At 40.4% G+C, this 18081-nt stretch overlaps 1 protein-coding gene across 1 annotated transcript in view; it reads right to left on the minus strand.

Moving 5' to 3' along the window:
* The window catches only part of UGCG (UDP-glucose ceramide glucosyltransferase), a 37058-nt gene extending 24761 nt beyond the window's left edge, over window positions 1-12297 (minus strand). The window contains exon 1 of the mRNA XM_070459286.1: window positions 11774-12297. Within this exon, the coding sequence (XP_070315387.1) occupies window positions 11774-11871 (98 nt within the window). The 5' untranslated portion in view covers window positions 11872-12297. The remainder of the gene's footprint in view (window positions 1-11773) is intronic.
* Window positions 12298-18081: the final 5784 nt, after the last annotated feature.

Raw genomic sequence — 18081 nt, forward strand, 5'->3', positions numbered from 1 at the left:
GGAAGGCAAGGGCAAGATGAGGAAGTGAACTGTAGTGGAGAATTCAGTGAAGCCAAGTAGCACAAGGATAAACAGCCTAGGGCAACTGTTCTCAGTAGAAGAAAATCGCCTGGGAGGGTGGGTGGGCGTGGGGGTGTGGGTGGGTATGTGTGTAAATTCCTTACTGAATCTCTTGAGTTGAGGCCCAGACAGCAGCATGTTTTTTTGTTTTTTGTTTTGTTTTTTTAAATCTTCCCCAGTGACGCCAATGTGCAAAGTTGAGACCCACGGGCCTAGGAAGTCTGATTACTGTAAGAACAGAGATGGAAACTCTCAGAAAGATCAGCTGTTCCAGGACCCATGGAAAACAAGCAGCCTCCAAGGAGCCCTTCAAGTTGGGGAAGGGTGGGAGAAGAGAGGAAGAATGGGGCTGTCTCCATAGTGATCTCAAGGTTGCCGGTTATCAAAAACTTAAGATTCAGAGCAACTGGAGAAACTTCCATACAGATACTCTATCCCTATGGATTATTTCCGGGGTTACTTCTAGGTTACCACCCGCAGTATATACAGCATATTGGTTTAAGTAGAGAGTACTAGTGTGCTTCATCGTGTCTGACTCTTGGCGACCCAGTGGACTGCAGCCCACCAGGCTCCTCCCTCCATGGAATTTTCCAGGCAAGAGTACTGGAGTGGTGGGATTCCCTTCTCCAGGGGATCTTCCCCTGACTCACGGGTCAAACCCGCATCTCCTGCACTGGCAGGCAGATTCTTTACCACTGAGTCCGCTGGGAGAGTCACAGTGAAGTTTAAGAGCCACGGCTGGAGGAAGGCTGTCTAGACTTCTGTACCAGCTTCGGAGTTAACCAACTGTGTATCTCTGGGCAAGGTATTTCTTTATCTCAAGTTGCTTTTGTTTTTTAAAGTGTGGGTAAGAGTACTTACTTCATAAAGTAGTTGTGAGAAACAGATGAGATTAAGCCACAAAGTAAGCATTCAGCGATAGCTATTTCTAGTAATTTTTCAAAAAGAATATTTTCCACTGAATTTAACTCCTCTGAAATATCATAGTTCTGATCAGAGATTTAGAGAGATCAAACACTGATGCAATGTATATAACCAAAAAGGATGGACTGGAAATTCATATACTTAAAAGTTACTTCATATATGTTTAAAGAGTAATTCATTATGTTGGTTTTTCTTTTTAAAATAAAGTCAACTCTTACGTATTAAGAAAAATTAAAAGATGGGGGGCGGGGGCTTCCCTGGCAGCTCAGTGGTAAAAAAAAATCCACCTGCCAATGTAGGAGACATGGGTGTGATCCCTGATCTGGGAAGATCCCACATGCTGCGGAGCAACTGCGTCCCATGCCTGCACCACAACTACTGAGGCTGCGCTCCAGAGCCTGGGAGCTGCAACGACCGAGCCCACGTGCCACAACTACTGAAGTCCGAGCACTTTAGAGCCCGTGAGCCCATGCGATTCTCTGCAACAAGAGAAACCACCCCAGTGAGAAGCCCAGACGCCACAACTGCAGGGCAGCCCCCACTCGTGACAACTAGAGAAAACCCTCTGTAGGAAGACCTAGCACAGCTAAAAATAAATTAATAATTTTTAAGTGTAAAAATATTTTTTTAAATGCAAAAAAAAAAAAAAAAGACTAAAGGGGGAAAGGGAATCATTAAAAGTCTCAAATCGTAGTTAAAACAGAGTAAATCAAAACATGGGATAAAACATTTAGTGCGAAGTATTAATATATACCGCATTTAAGTTAAAGTTATATTCAAGGTTAAAATTACACTCAAAATTTAGGAACCAATTTAAAGTTCTATAGGTATAATCCAAAAGTGTAGAAACAATGCAAGTGTGAGACTGAGATACTTTAAATGACACAAATTATTATTGCCTAAAAATGATCTGTTACTGTTTTCTTAGGTGAGCTCCCCTTTAAGACTATTAAAAGGGTTCTCAGCTGGGCAGAGGTGCTGGCTTCTCAAAATTTCTCCTCGCTCAGAGCCTGGCTCAGAATGTTGGATTCTGCAGTCACAAGAATCCCCCATTCCCTTGACTCTGCTGGATGAAAAGAAACTGAGAGGCAGAGGTGTGATAATTTCCACAATGCAGCAGGTACAGGGCACAGAGTGACTACTGGGTACTGTATAATCCAATCAATACCGCCTTCTATCTTGGAGATTTTCTGAGGCACTTCAAAGGAGTCTATTCTTTTTGGCTGGCCATTCAATCACTATACCTAACACATTCCCCAGAACAAAGACTACAATGCAGTCTTCCTCCTGGGGAGAAAACGCCCCTCCCCACAGCTTCTAATACCTGGAAAGTTCTCATCAGAGGCAGCAGATCCTAGGCACTGTGACCACCAGATCCAGAGTCTGGGATTTTAATACTATTCTTAAGTTCTCTTGAAACAAAATCTCCCTTCCTAATACCTATCCATTTAACTGTCAGATATCTGATTTTATTACATTTTCAGGAACACATTCAGAAAGAGAAAGGGATAGACCAGGTATATGCTAGTCAATGGTTTGCTTAGCTTCATTTTTGAAGAACAAAATGATCTTGAAACTAAGGAAGCACCTGGGGAAGACAGGAAAGTATGGTACATTTTCAATACGTGTTATTTTCCCAAGGCATTATTTCTAAGTGACATTTTAAATTGAGAGCCAGAGTCACTCCTCCATCAAAAAAAAAAAATTAATTGATGTAATTAAGGCCTGTCACTGTCAAGGACAGGGAGAGTGGTACTCACAGCAAGCTGCTGCAGGGCCAGGGAACAGAAAGGCAGATACCATCTGGGGTGCCGCTCAAAGTACCAGTTACTTCAGTGTAAAAGGTCAGGGGAGATGAATCACAGGCAGAGAGAGGCCCACGGGGTCTTGCTTTTCTATTGTGAGCTAAAAGGACATCTCTTCAGAGAACACGTCAAAGAGCTCCAACGGATGGTAAGGAGTATTCGGGAATATTCTTCTGGACTTTATGGATGCTTTGGCTTGATGAATCTTAATTGCCTCCCTGCACAAGGGTTTTTTGACTTGTGAACTGATGGGATGGCCGTGCTTTTCCTCATTGATTTTCATTTCCTAACATCTCAGTCTCTAAAACTGTTACTGTCCTTTCCATCATTTTAGCTTACTGTTTTATCCTTTGAATCTTTTAGTCCCCTTTCGGCCCCTCCTCAACAGTTTGTTTAATGGTTCAGTTCAGTTCAGTTCAGTCTCTCAGTCGTGTCCGACTCTTTGTGACCCCATGAATCGCAGCATGCCAGGCCTCCCTGTCCATCACGAGCTCTGGGAGTTTACTCAAACTCATGCCCATCGAGTCAGTGATGCCATCCAGCCATCTCATCCTCTGTCATCCCCTTCTCCTCCTGCCCCCAATCCCTCCAAGCATCAGGATCTTTTCCAATGAGTCAACTCTTTGCATCAGGTGGCCAAAGTATTGGAGTTTCAGCTTCAGCATCAGTCCTTCCAATGAACACCCAGGACTCATCTCCTTTAGGATGGACTGGTTGGATCTCCTTGCAGTCCAAGGGACTCTCAACAGTCTTCTCCAACACCACAGTTCAAAAGCATCAATTTTTCGGCACTCAGCTTTCTTCACAGTCCAACTCTCACATCCATACATGACCACTGGAAAAACCATAGCCTTGACCAGACGGACCTTTGTTGGCAAAGCAATGTCTCTGCTTTTTAATATGCTAACTAGGTTGGTCATAACTTTCCTTCTAAGGAGTAAGTGTCTTTTAATTTCAGGGCTGCAGTAACCATCTGCAGTGATTTTGGAGCCCCAAAAAATAAAGTCTGACACTGTTTCCACTGTCTCCCCATCTATTTCCCATGAGGTGATGGGACCAGATGCCATGATCTTAGTTTTCTGAATGTTGAGCTTTAAGCCAACTTTTTCACTCTCCTCTTTCACTTTCATCAAGAGGCTTTTTAGTTCCTCTTCACTTTCTGCCATAAGGGTGGTGTCATCTGCATATCTGAGGTTATTGCTATTTCTCCCAGCAATCTTGATTCCAGCTTGTGCTTCTTCCAGCCCAGCGTTTCTCATGATGTACTCTGCACAGAAGTTAAATAAGCAGGGTGACAATATACAGCCTTGACGTACTCCTTTTCCTATTTGGAACCAGTTTGTTGTTCCATGGCCAGTTCTAACTGTTGCTTCCTGACCTGCATACAGGTTTCTCAAGAGGCAGGTCAGGTGGTCTGGTATTCCCATCTCTTTCAGAATTTTCCACAGTTTATTGTGATCCACACAATCGAAGGCTTTAGCATTCGAAGGCACCATTTAAAAATAATATATTTTACGGCTTTGTATTCAAATTGAGTTTTGAGCAGGAAGGGGGCCTGGAATGAAGGGAGACTTCTGGGAGAGAGGGCAGACTCTGCTCATCCCTTCATCAGCCCCTGGCTGCTGCTGCCCATGGGATTTCCCAGGCAAGAATACTGGAGTGGGTTGCCATTTCCTTCTCCAGGGGATCTTTCCCACCAAGGGATCAAACCTGCGTCTCCGGTGTAGCAACCTTAAGATAGCGCTACACCTACCAGAAAAGAGGCACAAGAATTTCCCTCAAAGCTTCTAAGGAGAAGATAGATTCCTTGAGGGCAAAGTTCACCTTGCTTAACAGCCCCAGAATGTGCTGTTTTTAGAGCTCTGCTGTGCAAATCAGTTGAAGCGATTTATCTGACACTGGGAATTTTCTCCTTTGCTCCATGCCATCAAGCTTGTTAATATTTCATGTAAAATTAAGTTGATTGCTTGATCAGCAGATCCCACACTTCATAGAGTCCATCCCAGCAATTCCAAATGATAAAAGGCTTCTTTTGTTGTTGTTTTTAGCTATGAATGTACTCTAGAAGGTTGTTACCGTGTCTGTAATCAGTAAGTGTCATGATTAATGTTACCTCCATATAGCATTTATCTTCAAAAATGGTACTGCAGCAAAATGGGCTTAATTAGCAAAGCACACCACATCACAAAACACAGCTTCGGATGCAACATTAACTCTGTAGACACAAGATCCCCCAGAGAACACAGAACAACTCATTAGTGAGTTACCTTTATAGGAAAACACAAACTATTTCCATTGGACAACAGGCTTGTACACTACAGAACACAAAAGATTCCGTCACTGGAAAAAATGAGGAGACCTTTGTTAAATTTGTTCCCCCGCCCCCCCCAAAACAACCTACTAACCCTTCGGTAACAAAAGAGCTAGCCAGAGTGCATGGGAAATAGAGCAACGTATTTTGCTAATAGCAACAAGTAGCTTTGCATTTCCCGAAGGGTAGATCCAAGTGTACAGACTACTGAAGGCATGACAGGTATTCCCTTTGGAAAACCCTAGGGGGATATTCAGATCTAACAAGTAATTTGTAGGTGAACATGTGATTGGGCTTCCCTGGTGACTCAGATGGTAAAGAATCAGCTTGCAATGCAAGAGACCTGGGCTTGATCCCTGGGTTGAGAAGATTTCCTGGAGAAGGGAATGGCCACTCTGGTCTTCTTGCCTGGGGAATCCCATGGACTGAGAAGCCTGGTGCACTATAGTCCATGGGGTCCCAAAGAGTTGGACGCGACTGAGCACAATCAGGATCATGTGACTGATGAGGCCCTGTTTCTATTTTAACCCACAATCAGAAATAGTGAGACAAAGATTCCATTTGGTCCAATTCATTTCATGAAAAGCCATGGCCACTGAATTCGCCCCAAGTTCTGTCCATCTACCTGAAATCACAATGGCCAAATAACACTAAGTTAATGAGTGAACAAAAATCCCACCATTACTACTGGGAAAAAAAAAATCAAAGATTATTCACTCGACATGCAATGATCAGCTGCCAAGTGGCACTGAAGATACAATAGTAAATAAGACACCTCCCCATTCCCCAAAGTTTATAATTGTAAGTGGGGAAAGAGACAGCAGAACACATAGTTTTTTAGACGGGTAAATTCAAGATACTATGGAAGGACATAAGAGGGGGTGCCTAACCCAGTAAGGCGCTAAAGCTGAATGAGGAGGAGTTAGTAAAACAAAAAGGAAGGGAGGGAAGGAAGAAGGGAGAGAAATGGAAAAAAAAGGAAAGAAAGAGAATTCTGAAAAAATTACATTGCACATTCAGAGGAATGCCAGTAATTCACTGTGGCTGGAGAAACAGGCATAGGAGATGGCTCACCTCCTCAAGAATTACACGCCTTGATAAGGAGTTTGAATTTTAACCTGAAGGCAGTGGGGAACCTCGGTAAGATTTTAAGCACATGATCCAAGATTGCTGCTCCAGAAAGATTAAGCTACAGTAAGAAAAACAAAGTAGATAAAGAGCAGAGCTGTAGGTAAAAACACCAGGGAATAAAGATAGTTCAATACTCTAGGGTAGAGATAATATATACTGAACTAATGATGTAGGTAGGAAAAGGAAGGCATGATGAATTAAGAGAACCACCACTAAATAGTAAATTTCCATTTTGCTTTTTTTTTTTCAATGTCCAGTTTGCTTTTTAAAGCTATCACAGCATCGTCCAATTCCATGTCTCCCCAAGGCTCAGGTTCAAGGGGTTGAACTACCTGATTCATGCACCCAAAAGTGGTTTGGGCAGCAATGGCCCCGACTGAGCAACACCTGTTCAACTGCATCCTCAGGACTAAACCCAGAAAATAAGCTCTCCTCGGTTTACACTCTACTAAGGCTCAGAACACCATACATGTAAGGCCAACTTAAAAAAAAAAATCATATTATCTAAAAATAATATCGGAAATGCTAAAATTCATATTAAAAATATAATTACTTTCTGACAGGCAGTTTATCACAGTTATCCTGATACAGTGAGTATTTAAACTCTACTCAAAAATTGTGCAGCAGGTTTAAAAGTTGTTATACTGGAAAAATTAGGAAAGGCAGAATTAACTTGAGAAAAAAAAAATCTTCAAGAAAATAATGTTTAGTAGAGGGCAGTTAATATTGGATGGATACAAGAAGTATTACCACTATACCGTGGCACCTCCAGTCAATTAATAGAAAACAAAAAGGCTATCACTAAACACTAGGATACCACACATAAAGGGGAAAAAATGATTAAGTCCAAGGAGTGAGAAGGATGGGGAGCTAAGAGGAGAAAAAAGCAAGGTATCTTGCTTAGAAATTCTTATCTAGCAGAATGGTTCCTAATAGTTATAGAGGGAAGAAAAAAAAATTGGTTCCAGACTTTTGTATGAATTCGCCACAGTCCCCCAGCTATCAAACCACACGAGCTCTCAACAAAAGAGAAAAAATTCCATAAAAAAATCACTTAACTAACTCTGCCTATAGAGGATATAATCATTAGTTGTTTTTTTTTTTAAGAAAACAATCTTCAAAATAAGTCTTGAATTTCAAATGCTCTAATCTAAAAGTTATCTTTAACCTTATAAGGGGAATTTCCTGGTGGTCCAGCGCCTTTACTTGTCATGGGCCTGGGGTTCAATCCCTGGTCAGGAAACTAAGATCCCACAAGTTGTGTGTGGGGGGGAGTGGGAGTGCATGCAGAGACATTTTAGGCAAAATTCCACAGATCTCTGCCATCTAAAGTATGTTATGACATGATGAGGCTTCAGTCAATATTAATTCTGGAAAAGAGCAAAGCAGTAGGTAAAGATACCAGTGAGCAGAGAAAGTTTAAAAATATTGAAAATAATGGTTCTCTAGTTATAAACCACCTCAATTTTTAAAACTGTAAGCTTATATGATTTATAAAATATTTATGAAATCAGAGCAAAAAATGTCATTGAACAACTGTTCACTGTATTAATTACATTCTGCTCTATTTAAAAAATACAGGCCAATACTTAGCTTTTTAATCTCATTTTAAGAAGCTACAATACAATAGAACATTGGATCCAAATTAACTAGATACCATAACACACTGTATTTAATTGTAAAAAAATAACCATGGGTTAAAAAAAAAACGTTCTATTGTTTTGTTTTTTAACAATTTCACTGCAATGTTTGTATTACTTAAATATTTTTAAACATTAGTAGCTCACAGATTACGCTCCTTAGCCTGACAACCAGATATGGAACCATATAAGGTTTGATAATAGGCTCCACTTCCACCAGTTTCAGGCACAAGGTTTTAGGAGACGCATTGATTAAATCTGGCTATTTTAATTTATTTATACTTTACCATATTCAAAAAAGATTTGAGAGGATACAGACACATGTTCAGGAAATATATTCTTCAATAAAATACAGAATGCTTAGCATAAACTTTTAACCAAAATATCACTGCCAATATTCTTCAGCCATGCTTGTCAAAATGCTAAGAATATCAATATGTTGAGATTATCAAACCTGCAAATTTACTAAATACAGTAGAAAAAGGAGAGGACAAACCCTTAGTGCTCTGCTTGAAAACAACTCAAACTGGGAAGCATCTTCACTTCAGTAAGAAAGGAATCAAATCAAACAGTAAATAATAATGACAGCGGGATGAGATGAAAGTAACTTAATTTTTTAAAGGCAGCATATAATTTATACATAAATTAAGCTGTTGATTATTCACTTCATGTTCTTTTACCTATTTCAGAAAAATATTCTGAATATTCCTACTAATCTGTTATAAACTAATTGCATTTTCTTTGCTGTATTTTCATTTAACTCTTCTGGATCCTGTTACTGTCAATATAAAAGGTAACTTTGTGGAACATTAAAAAAGAAATACAAAGACTACCGTATCTTAACTAAAGTTTGTGCTATTCTCAAAAACTGAAAGTATTTTAAACAAAAAGGTATTTAAAATTTTTTTTCAGTTTATTATTAAATACAAAATAACTTAAAATAATTCTGGAGTTGTCACAGTCTAAGAGTATAAACACTCTCAGATGGTTACTTGAAGTATTAAGCTACTTCACTAGTGTTAAATAAGTGTGACTTTTAGGTGGCGCAGTGGTAAAGAATCCGCCTGTCGATGCAGGAGACGCAAGAGACACGGGTTTGATCCCTGGGTCAGGAAGTTCCCCTGTTCCCAGTAGGAACTGGCAACCCACTCCAGTATTCTTGTCTGGAAAGTTCCATGGACAGAGCAGCCTGGTGGGCTACAGGATACAACTGTCACAAACAGTCGGACAGGACTGAGCATGCACAAACACACACACACATCATAGAGGGCAGGTGTTCCATCATAGTCCTATGTGAAAAGAAGGCAACTTTCTTCAAATTGGGCTGTGAATTTAACAATTCTAATTTAAATACAAGATTACTTAGAGTCTGGAGGGAAAAAGGTTCTAAAGTTCAAGTAAAAATGTATAAAAAGTAAAAAAATTTACAAAAGAATAAGGAGGGGCCAGCCTCACCAAGTAACACTGTAATAAAGGTAATAATACTTCACTAAAACAGTGGATATTGGTACACTTTATAAGGGGTAAAGTGTTAAAAAAAAGAAAACTCAAAGTACTAAACGAGATATTATATAATAATTAGGGGAAATGGAAAAGATAAAAAATTTTACCAGTTGGGGCGGGGTGAAAGACAAGACTACCTAAAACACACAGGCACACACACTTTTCTACATGTGAAATACATGTACAAAGCTGAAAGACAAAAAACAAGTTGGGAGAAAACTGCAGCATATCACAGAACAATCTTCCTATGAAAAAGATTAGCACAGCAATAGATTGCACAAGCAAAAGATTTATGAGTATGAAATTTACAACTAGCTGTAACTGGCATTAAATATATGAAAAACATCCGATGAAACCAGTAATTAAAGGAATGAAAATAAAAACAGAGAACAGTAAAAACCCTAATACTTAGTAAGGGGAAATGGGGACCATCATACAATGTTACCAGGACTAGGAACAGATACATTTCTGTAGGGTAATATGTATCCAAGTTTAAAGTGTGCACCACTTCTGGTCCAGTAATTCCTCTTTCAAAATGTAAACTAAGGAGATCATCTCTCAAAGATGGAAGCCATTCATCACAGTGCTGTTTGTAATCGTAACAAACTGAAAATAGCCTAAATGCCTACCAATAATAATAATGAACACATATTAGTGCCTCATAAACAAAAATGTCATGCATCTATTAAAAATGATGGAGAGATCATACATTTATTGACATGAAAAAATTACTCATGACATTTTACATGGAAGCTCCATGAGAGCAGGGGCCTTGGGTATACTGTTCTTCAATCTTATTTCCAGCACCTAGAACAGTGCCTTGTACAAAACAGCTTCCTAGGAAGTATTTATTAAATAGATTAATTTTAAAGCTGGTTACAGAACAATCATGGTATGGCCCCTTCCTCATTCCTTCCTGACCTCCCTTCCTTTCCCTCCCCCTACAGAAATATAATTGGAAGGATAGTACAAAAGGTTGACAGGCAATAGAGTTTTGGTGCCTGTGTTTAACTTTCTTCTTTCTTCTTCTCTGTAGTCTAAATTCCCTATACAGTAAGCCTGTTTTATTTCTATGATCAGATAAAGTAACAAAATTGCCTTTAAAGAACTCATATATTTAAGATGAACTCCAGAATGTTCACTGCCTATAGCTCACAAACTCCAAACCCTAAAATCAGCAGTATCCAAGAAGCATTTTTCCTTCATCTTCAAAGAAATACCAGCATGCCTTTACAATGTATTAGTAGCATCTTTCTCCACTACCAGGAAATGCCACACTATACTAATAAAATGCAGCATTTCTAAAAGGAAGAAGTACACTTTTTCTGCAGTGAAAAGGGAAAGAAAAACTGTAAGTAATTAATTTCTTAAAGTCCTACCCTCTCCTCTACTAACATATACCCTATTCTAAATTGTGGTAATGATCACTATGCACAATCCTTTTTTTTTTTCCCCCAGCTAAAAGTCTAGTGCATCCAAGAGTAATGGACTGTGTCAATTCTTTCATTTCCTTACAAAGACTTTTTCCATTTTAAAGACATTTAAACAATTGAAATATCAAAAGTAGCTACACACCCTATGTCATATTCATCCCATTACCCGATTTTATTTCATAGTGTTTATCACTATCTGAAATAACCTTATTCGGATTTTAATTTTGTCTCTCCTTTCTGGAATGTAAGCTCTATGAGGACAGGTATTCTGTCGTGCTTGCTACTGTCTTCAGTGAATGGTATCTAATGAAAAGGTATGTGCGTGGGGGCGGGGGACCCAAGCTAAACAAGAAAAAAACAAGGAATTGGGGGTGGGGGGGGTGGGAACCACACTGAAATGTACAAGCTGACATGACTTAAGGTTACAACACCAGTTCAGAGGTTTGGTGGACGTTTTCCAAGATGGACAGGTGCTTCACACCTATCTAAGGGCAGAGCGCTCATCCAGGAAGGAGAAAATCCACAGGGAGGTCTCCAGGTGGCTGCCGTGCAGCTCCCAGAAGAGTGGAAACGATCATCATCATAATAGAAATGTGGCCCGGGTCGAGAGAGAAAAAAAAAAAAATACACCATACATCTTGGCCCAGATGAAAAACCACACGGATCCGTACCACAATCAAACCAAGCAAGCAACCTTCCGCTCTACACGTAAAAAGAGTACAGTCTTTCTCCTGGCTGTGAAGTCGCCTGCAGCCCAGCCACCCCTCTCAGTAGCCACTTCTCTCTTCCAATGAAACCCCCGGCCCAGCTGATCCAAGGCTAGAGAGACCGGGAAGAAGAGTCTGAAAATTGGCTGTCTCCACCCCCATCCGAGCCCAATCTCCTCCAAAGCGAAATTCCTCCTACCCTCGCCTGTCCCCGAGGCCTGGACCCCGCCACGGGCTCCTCCAGCTGCCCCTCACTCACGTGTAGATGATGGCCATGAAATGCATCAGCCACAACACCAAGAAGAGGACGAACCCGAAGACGGCCATTCCCTCCAGGGCCAGGTCCAGCAGCGCCATCCCCCGGCCCGGCCCGCTCCGGCCGCCGCAGCGGACAGCGCTCCCGCAGGAGGAGGACTGGGTGGGCGCCCGGCGCGGGGGCGCAGAAGGGGAGAGAAAGGTGGGGAGAGGAAGGGGCGGAGGGGGTGGGGGCGGAAGGGGCGGGCAGGGCCTGCGCGCCCCCGCCCGCGCGCACTCGCTCGCGCGCTGGCCCGGGCGCGCTCGCGGATGCAAGCGCTGCGGTGGCCGGACTCGGTGGTCAGGTCGGCCGTGGCCCCGCGCTCCCGCTTGCCTCTCCACCCCTTCGCGGCCGCCGGCCGGACCCCACGCGCCTGCGCCGCCGCCTCCGTCGCCGCCCCGCCGCCTTCTCGCAGCCCCGGCGCCGGGCCCCGGGCAGCGTAGCTCCGCGCCCTGCTCTGCCGCCGCAGCTCCGCGCACTAATCGAAACCGCCGGCAGGCGCCCCGACTCCCCGGCGCACCCCGCCCCGCCCCGGCCCTCCGAAACCGCGGTCCCGCCTTCCGAGGGGCGGTGCGCGCTGCTCCTCTCCGCCCACCCTGCCGCCCTCGCGCTGGTGGCGTCACTGTCGTGAGCGCGCCCCTGGGAGGGTTCTTCTGGGTGTTCCTCTCGAGGCTCCGGCCGCCGCCCACCTCTTGGTGACCGGAGAATGCGACCCGGGCAGGCAGCTCTGCACCCCTGAGCCCGCCTCTGTGGCGGAACGCGACCCTGTGTCCAGCTCGGAGGACACTTTCCCTTTGTCCTGCTCTGGTGTTCCAGGGCGTCCAAGGAAAAGACCCGGGGTTCCAGGCAGCCCCGAGTTGTCTCGCAGTGCAACTTGCAACGCTGTGTCCTCAGCCTTTGCGCCGGGCATTGCCCGGAGCAGCCCAGACCTTCCTCCAAGGCATGTTCCCGGGCGTCCGGGTGTCCCATTGCCTTCTTCCCTTGATACTTTAAATGCTGTCGAGCCTTGGATCACAACGTACCGAGAGTGAAATCTTCTGCTTCACAGATCTCTAAGCACCTTAGAAGCAGCATGTAACGTACAAGAAATTCTCAAACTCAGGATGTAAAGGATCAGCTGATTCTGAAGTCCTCTAAGACTCCTGCCCAATATGATAGCCATAGGCGACTACTGAGCGCTTCAAATATGGATAGTAGGAACTGAGGGAGTTGTGTTACGAATGTAAGTCATGCACCTGGTATGAAGATGCCTCATTAATTTTATATTGATTACAAATTTTAAGAATGTTTTTGATACATTGAGTTAAATTATTAAAATTAATTCAGTCTTTACTGTTGTTTTTTAAATTCTGCTAGCTACTAGAAGATTGTAAGTTACACAGGAGGATAGCACTCTAAAATGGAAAGATGGAAAGATGTGGCATTTGGCTAGTAAGGTAACCTAGTGTTTAAATTTTTTAATTAATTTAAATTTTAAATCAGTTCAAGGAGATGTTTTAATCTAGTACTAAACGTTTCTGTTTGTTTCTTTAGCCTAGATGAGTTTATATAGTTTCTTCATTGTTTTATGTTTAAACAGTGTTTATTATTTCAAATGATTTCCTTTTACATAATCTATGACTTCCTTGAGAGATTTCAGAATAGAATTCAATTTTGGAAAGAAGCTGGTTATCATTGTTATTTATATAGTTAATATTGATTGAATTAACTACCTCAATCTACAATTAAATGATAAACTACAATCAGAAAGGGGCTTCCCAGGTGGCTCAGTTATAAAGAATCCACCTGCATGCAGAACATGGGGGTTACCCTGCATCGGAAAGATCCCCTGAAGAAGGAAATGGCAACCTACTCCAATATTCTTACCTGGAAAACCTCATGGACAGAGGAGTCTGGCAGGCTACAGTCCATGGGATAGAAAAGACTTGTATAGGACATAGCGACTTGAGTGTATGCACACACTCAGAAAAGAGTTTAAAATAATGTCTGTGTTGAGAACCAATCCTGGATTTGCTGTATCCTTTGTTTTACCTGGGTAAAGTCAGTAAGAAAGAACAAGGCTTAGAAACCAGACTTCATTGCTGAGAGTTACTGGTTGATAAAATTATAGCCCAGTAGTGTACTAGCATGGAAATAACACTGCAAGCGAAAATTTGAAAATGTCACTATTTTAGTTAATCAATTCTGACTTAAGAAGAAACATTTGAATACATTTTAACATTTCTGAAATGGAAATGGATCTCACAGTCAATGACATCTTACAATTAATTGGTGTTTTTTTCCTTAGTTGTATGTAAAATAATGCTGCATCTTACCACTGATGTACTCTTCAGATATGATGAACTACATCAATTGGTCAGTTTAAGCATTTTGTTTTATTCTGCATTTATCCAAATTGTTTTTAGAACCTTACAACAAAGGCTTTTTTACAATATAATCAATGACATGGAAAATGAAGCCAAAGAAAAGTGAAAGAATCAAATATTCTTAAGAGTTAACAGAACTCCTCTAATTGGGTATAACCAGTAGATAGAAGATTTGCTGTGTTACACTTTAGCCTATTTAAACTTAGTCTGTCCAAGCCTGGTTGATGATTTTAAAGGAGTAGTATTAGAATGTGTAATCCTAAGGTTATATAGGCTTCCCAGGTGGTGCTGGTGGTAAAGAACCCATCTGTCAATGCAGGAGACATGAGACCAGGGTTCAATCCCTGAATGGGGAAGACCCCTTGGAGAAGGGCATGGCAACCCACTCCAGTATTCTTGCCTTGAGAATTCCAGGGACAGAGGAGCCTGGCTGGCTACAGTCAATGGGGTCACAAAGAGTTGGACACAACTGAGTGACACTTTTATTTCACTTTCAACATTCTTTAGATATGGTAAAAGTATAAACTTCTTCCATGTAGCATAGCAGCATAGAAGTTTAGTAAAAACCTTGTCCGCTGATCTTACTTTTGGTAGTTTGCATTGTTTTGGTTGCTTGTCTAAAGGGCTCTCCTGTCTCTTTGAACACCAATTCTACCAAGTTCAGGGCCTCTGATTTTTTTCAGTGGCAATTTAGTAGCATTAGTGATTTAAATACGTACATTTTTAAGGAGCAGTGTTTTTAGCAAATGTAATGTCATTTAATGGCCATGGATAGTTTAGTTTTAAAACCTTAACAAGAAAAGGATTTATTTATTTATTTATTTTTTTCAAGAAAAGGATTTAAAATGTCTGGTTCAACCATGTAGTTGGAATACATTTTTGGTTTGAACCAAATCCAGACCAAAATAACTGTAGCTGATTCCAAATGAAATGAAATTATATTGGTTCTAGTTCTATGTCCCAGAGAAGACAAGAACAGAGGCTGGGAGAACATAGGTACTTAAGTTAACTTATAGCAATGAAACAAACTTTGGCAAGTTGATTGTTACACTGTGCCCCAAATGCCTATATTTAAAAGTGCATTTGTAAGTCCATGGCTAATTCATTTCAATGTATGACAAAAACCACTGCAATGATGTAAAGTAATTAGCCTCCAACTAATAAAAATAAATGGAAAAAAAAAGTGCATTTAGATTTTTAAAAGTGTAACATTTTTAATAATCAGGGTTCTTAGTTTGGATTGTGTCTAAGAAAAATCATATTTAGTGAAATTTCTAAAAAAAATCATGTTTAAAATGTGACACAAAAGCTATGCATACAGAAAAAAGACTAAAAGATAGTGCATCAGACAATCAGTTATAACTACTTGTCTTTGAGAAATGAAATATGTTGACTTTTTAAAATCTACCTTTTTATATTGTTGACTTACTATATTGAGCATTATTATTTCCACAGAGAAAAACAACCATTTTCTATTTTATAAATGAACTAACCAATGATGAAAAAAATCACATAAAAAGTTGAAAATTTTTAAGATAAAAATTATGAGTTGTACAATCACTTTGGAAGATAGTTTGACATTTACTTACAAAACTAAACCTAATCTTAACCATACAATCCAGCAATCACATTCCTTGTTGTTTAGTCAAATGAACTGAAAACATACTCATACAAAAACCTGCACACAGATGTTCATAGCAGCTTTATTCCTAATTGCCAAAACTTCTCAGGTAAAGAACCTACCTGCCAATGCATGAGACATAAGAGATGTGGGTTCGATCCCTGGGTTGGGAAAATCCCCTGGAGGAGAGCATGCATGGCAACCCACTCCAGTATTCTTGCCCAGAGAATTCCATTGACAGAGGAGCCTGGTGGGCTAAGTCCATAGGGTTGCAAGCATGCACACCAAAAGTTGGAAGTAACCAAGATGTCCATCTGTAGATGAATGGATAAATCTATTGTCCAGTCCATCCATACAGTGGAATATTTTTAAGTGCTAATAAGAAATTAATTATCAAGTCATGAAAAGACATGGAGAAATTTAAATGCATTTTACTAAGTATAATAAAATAAGCCAGTCTGAAAAGACTACATCCTGTAGGATTACAACTATGTAACATTCTGGAAAAAGCAAAATTATGGAGACAGTAAAAATGTCAGTGATTGCCAGAAGGGAGTGAGTCGGGGGGAGGGGGGTGAGTTGGGGGGGGGTTCCCCCTTCCTGCAACAGAGGCAGGTTACAGAGGATTTTTATGGCAGTAAAATTATTCTGTATAATAGCTCCTGTATAATGGTAGATATATGTATTACACATTTGTCAAAAAACCATAGAATGTAAAACACCAAGAGTGAACCCTAATGTAAACTATGGACTTTGGGTGACTGTGATGTGTCAATATAGGTTCATCATCTACAACAAATATACCAGTCTGGGGCAAGGTGTTGACAGTGGGAAACTGTGCACGTGTTGGGAGGGAAGTATAAGGGAACTCTATATTCTGCTCATTTTTACTGTGTACCTAAAACTGTTTTAAAAAATAAAGTCTATTTTAAAAAAAAATTAGTGCTAGACACACACACACAAAAGTATTGGAAACATTCCAAGTGTCTGAATTCATGAAATAAACTAGTTTGTCATCACATCCCAGGGCTTCCCATCTTCTAGGCAGTCAAATATTTGTTGAACAAGTGAATTAGTTTATTTAAATGGATCTGCATTGAGAGAAATCACTAGAAACATTGCTCAACTTTCTCCTTTGTTTGCAAATGCTTTAAACATGTTTTTTTTTTTTCTTTGTGGAAAAGAAATACACATTAACTACCCATGCCCTTCCTTCAGATTACAAAGTTAGACCACAGAGTTAGGGTGAAAGTAACTATGTATTAGTTCACCTAATCACAATCTGAAGACCTGCCTCAAAGCCCATGCTCTGCTTGGCAGAGTCAACAGCATCATTTTTATGTCAATATTGGACATTCAATATTGAACAACAGGGGTCCACTTAGACACAGATTTCTTTTTTCAGTAAATACTACTACAGTGCTACATGATCTGATGTTGTTTGAATGTGGTTAATGTGTTATTTTTTTAAAGATAAGTTTACTGTAAGTCTTCAGCCCTATAAACTTCTTTAAAAAGTAAAAAGTGATCCTCCAGAAGTTGGGTAAATTTGAAGTTTCAAAAACAAAGTTAGCATCAATTGATTCTACAAATTTGTGGGGCTAATGCCCAAAGAAACAATTTAATTCTTGGCCTTCCCCCCATCCCCTAAGCCTGTTTGAAAATAGTAGAAAAAAATGCTTTATCTACTTATCAGCTCAGGTGCTTAACCTACAGTCATTTTGTTACCCATAACAAAATGGTAACTTCGTAAAGGCCTTCAGATCCTAAGATACTGTATCACTATGAATAGACTTCAAATGTACAAAGTTTCTAGGCAGATTGTCAGTTCAGGGCCTCATCTTGATAAACCACTGGTATAGTGTGTTAGTATGTTACAGGTGTGGTCCAGGGTAGAGCCAAGAGTTTACTAGAGTTCATTTCATTCTCAGCTGTTTTGCTAACTGGTACCCAAATGACTAATTAAAATGTTAATTATACTCATTTCTTTTCAAATGCCATACTTGATTTTGTTTTAATCCATAGTGTGCTAGGTTGAAGCACCAATGTTCGTTCCTAAAGGAAGCTAAATTCTAAAGATTTCCAAAGTATCCCAAGTAAATATCAATTATTTTTTCAAAATGTTTTTGAATTTGCTTTTTTTTTAGATAGAAATTCATGATTCAATTCAATTATTTATTTAAATGTACAATGTCAAAACCTTCACCTATGCTTCATGTGTGTGCATCTATGTGTGTATGTAAATCAACTTGGTAGATTTATTGGAGAATGAGAGAAAGACAGAG

Source organism: Odocoileus virginianus, chromosome 31 (genome assembly GCF_023699985.2).
Source record: "Odocoileus virginianus isolate 20LAN1187 ecotype Illinois chromosome 31, Ovbor_1.2, whole genome shotgun sequence".
Taxonomy (NCBI): Eukaryota; Metazoa; Chordata; class Mammalia; order Artiodactyla; family Cervidae; genus Odocoileus; species Odocoileus virginianus.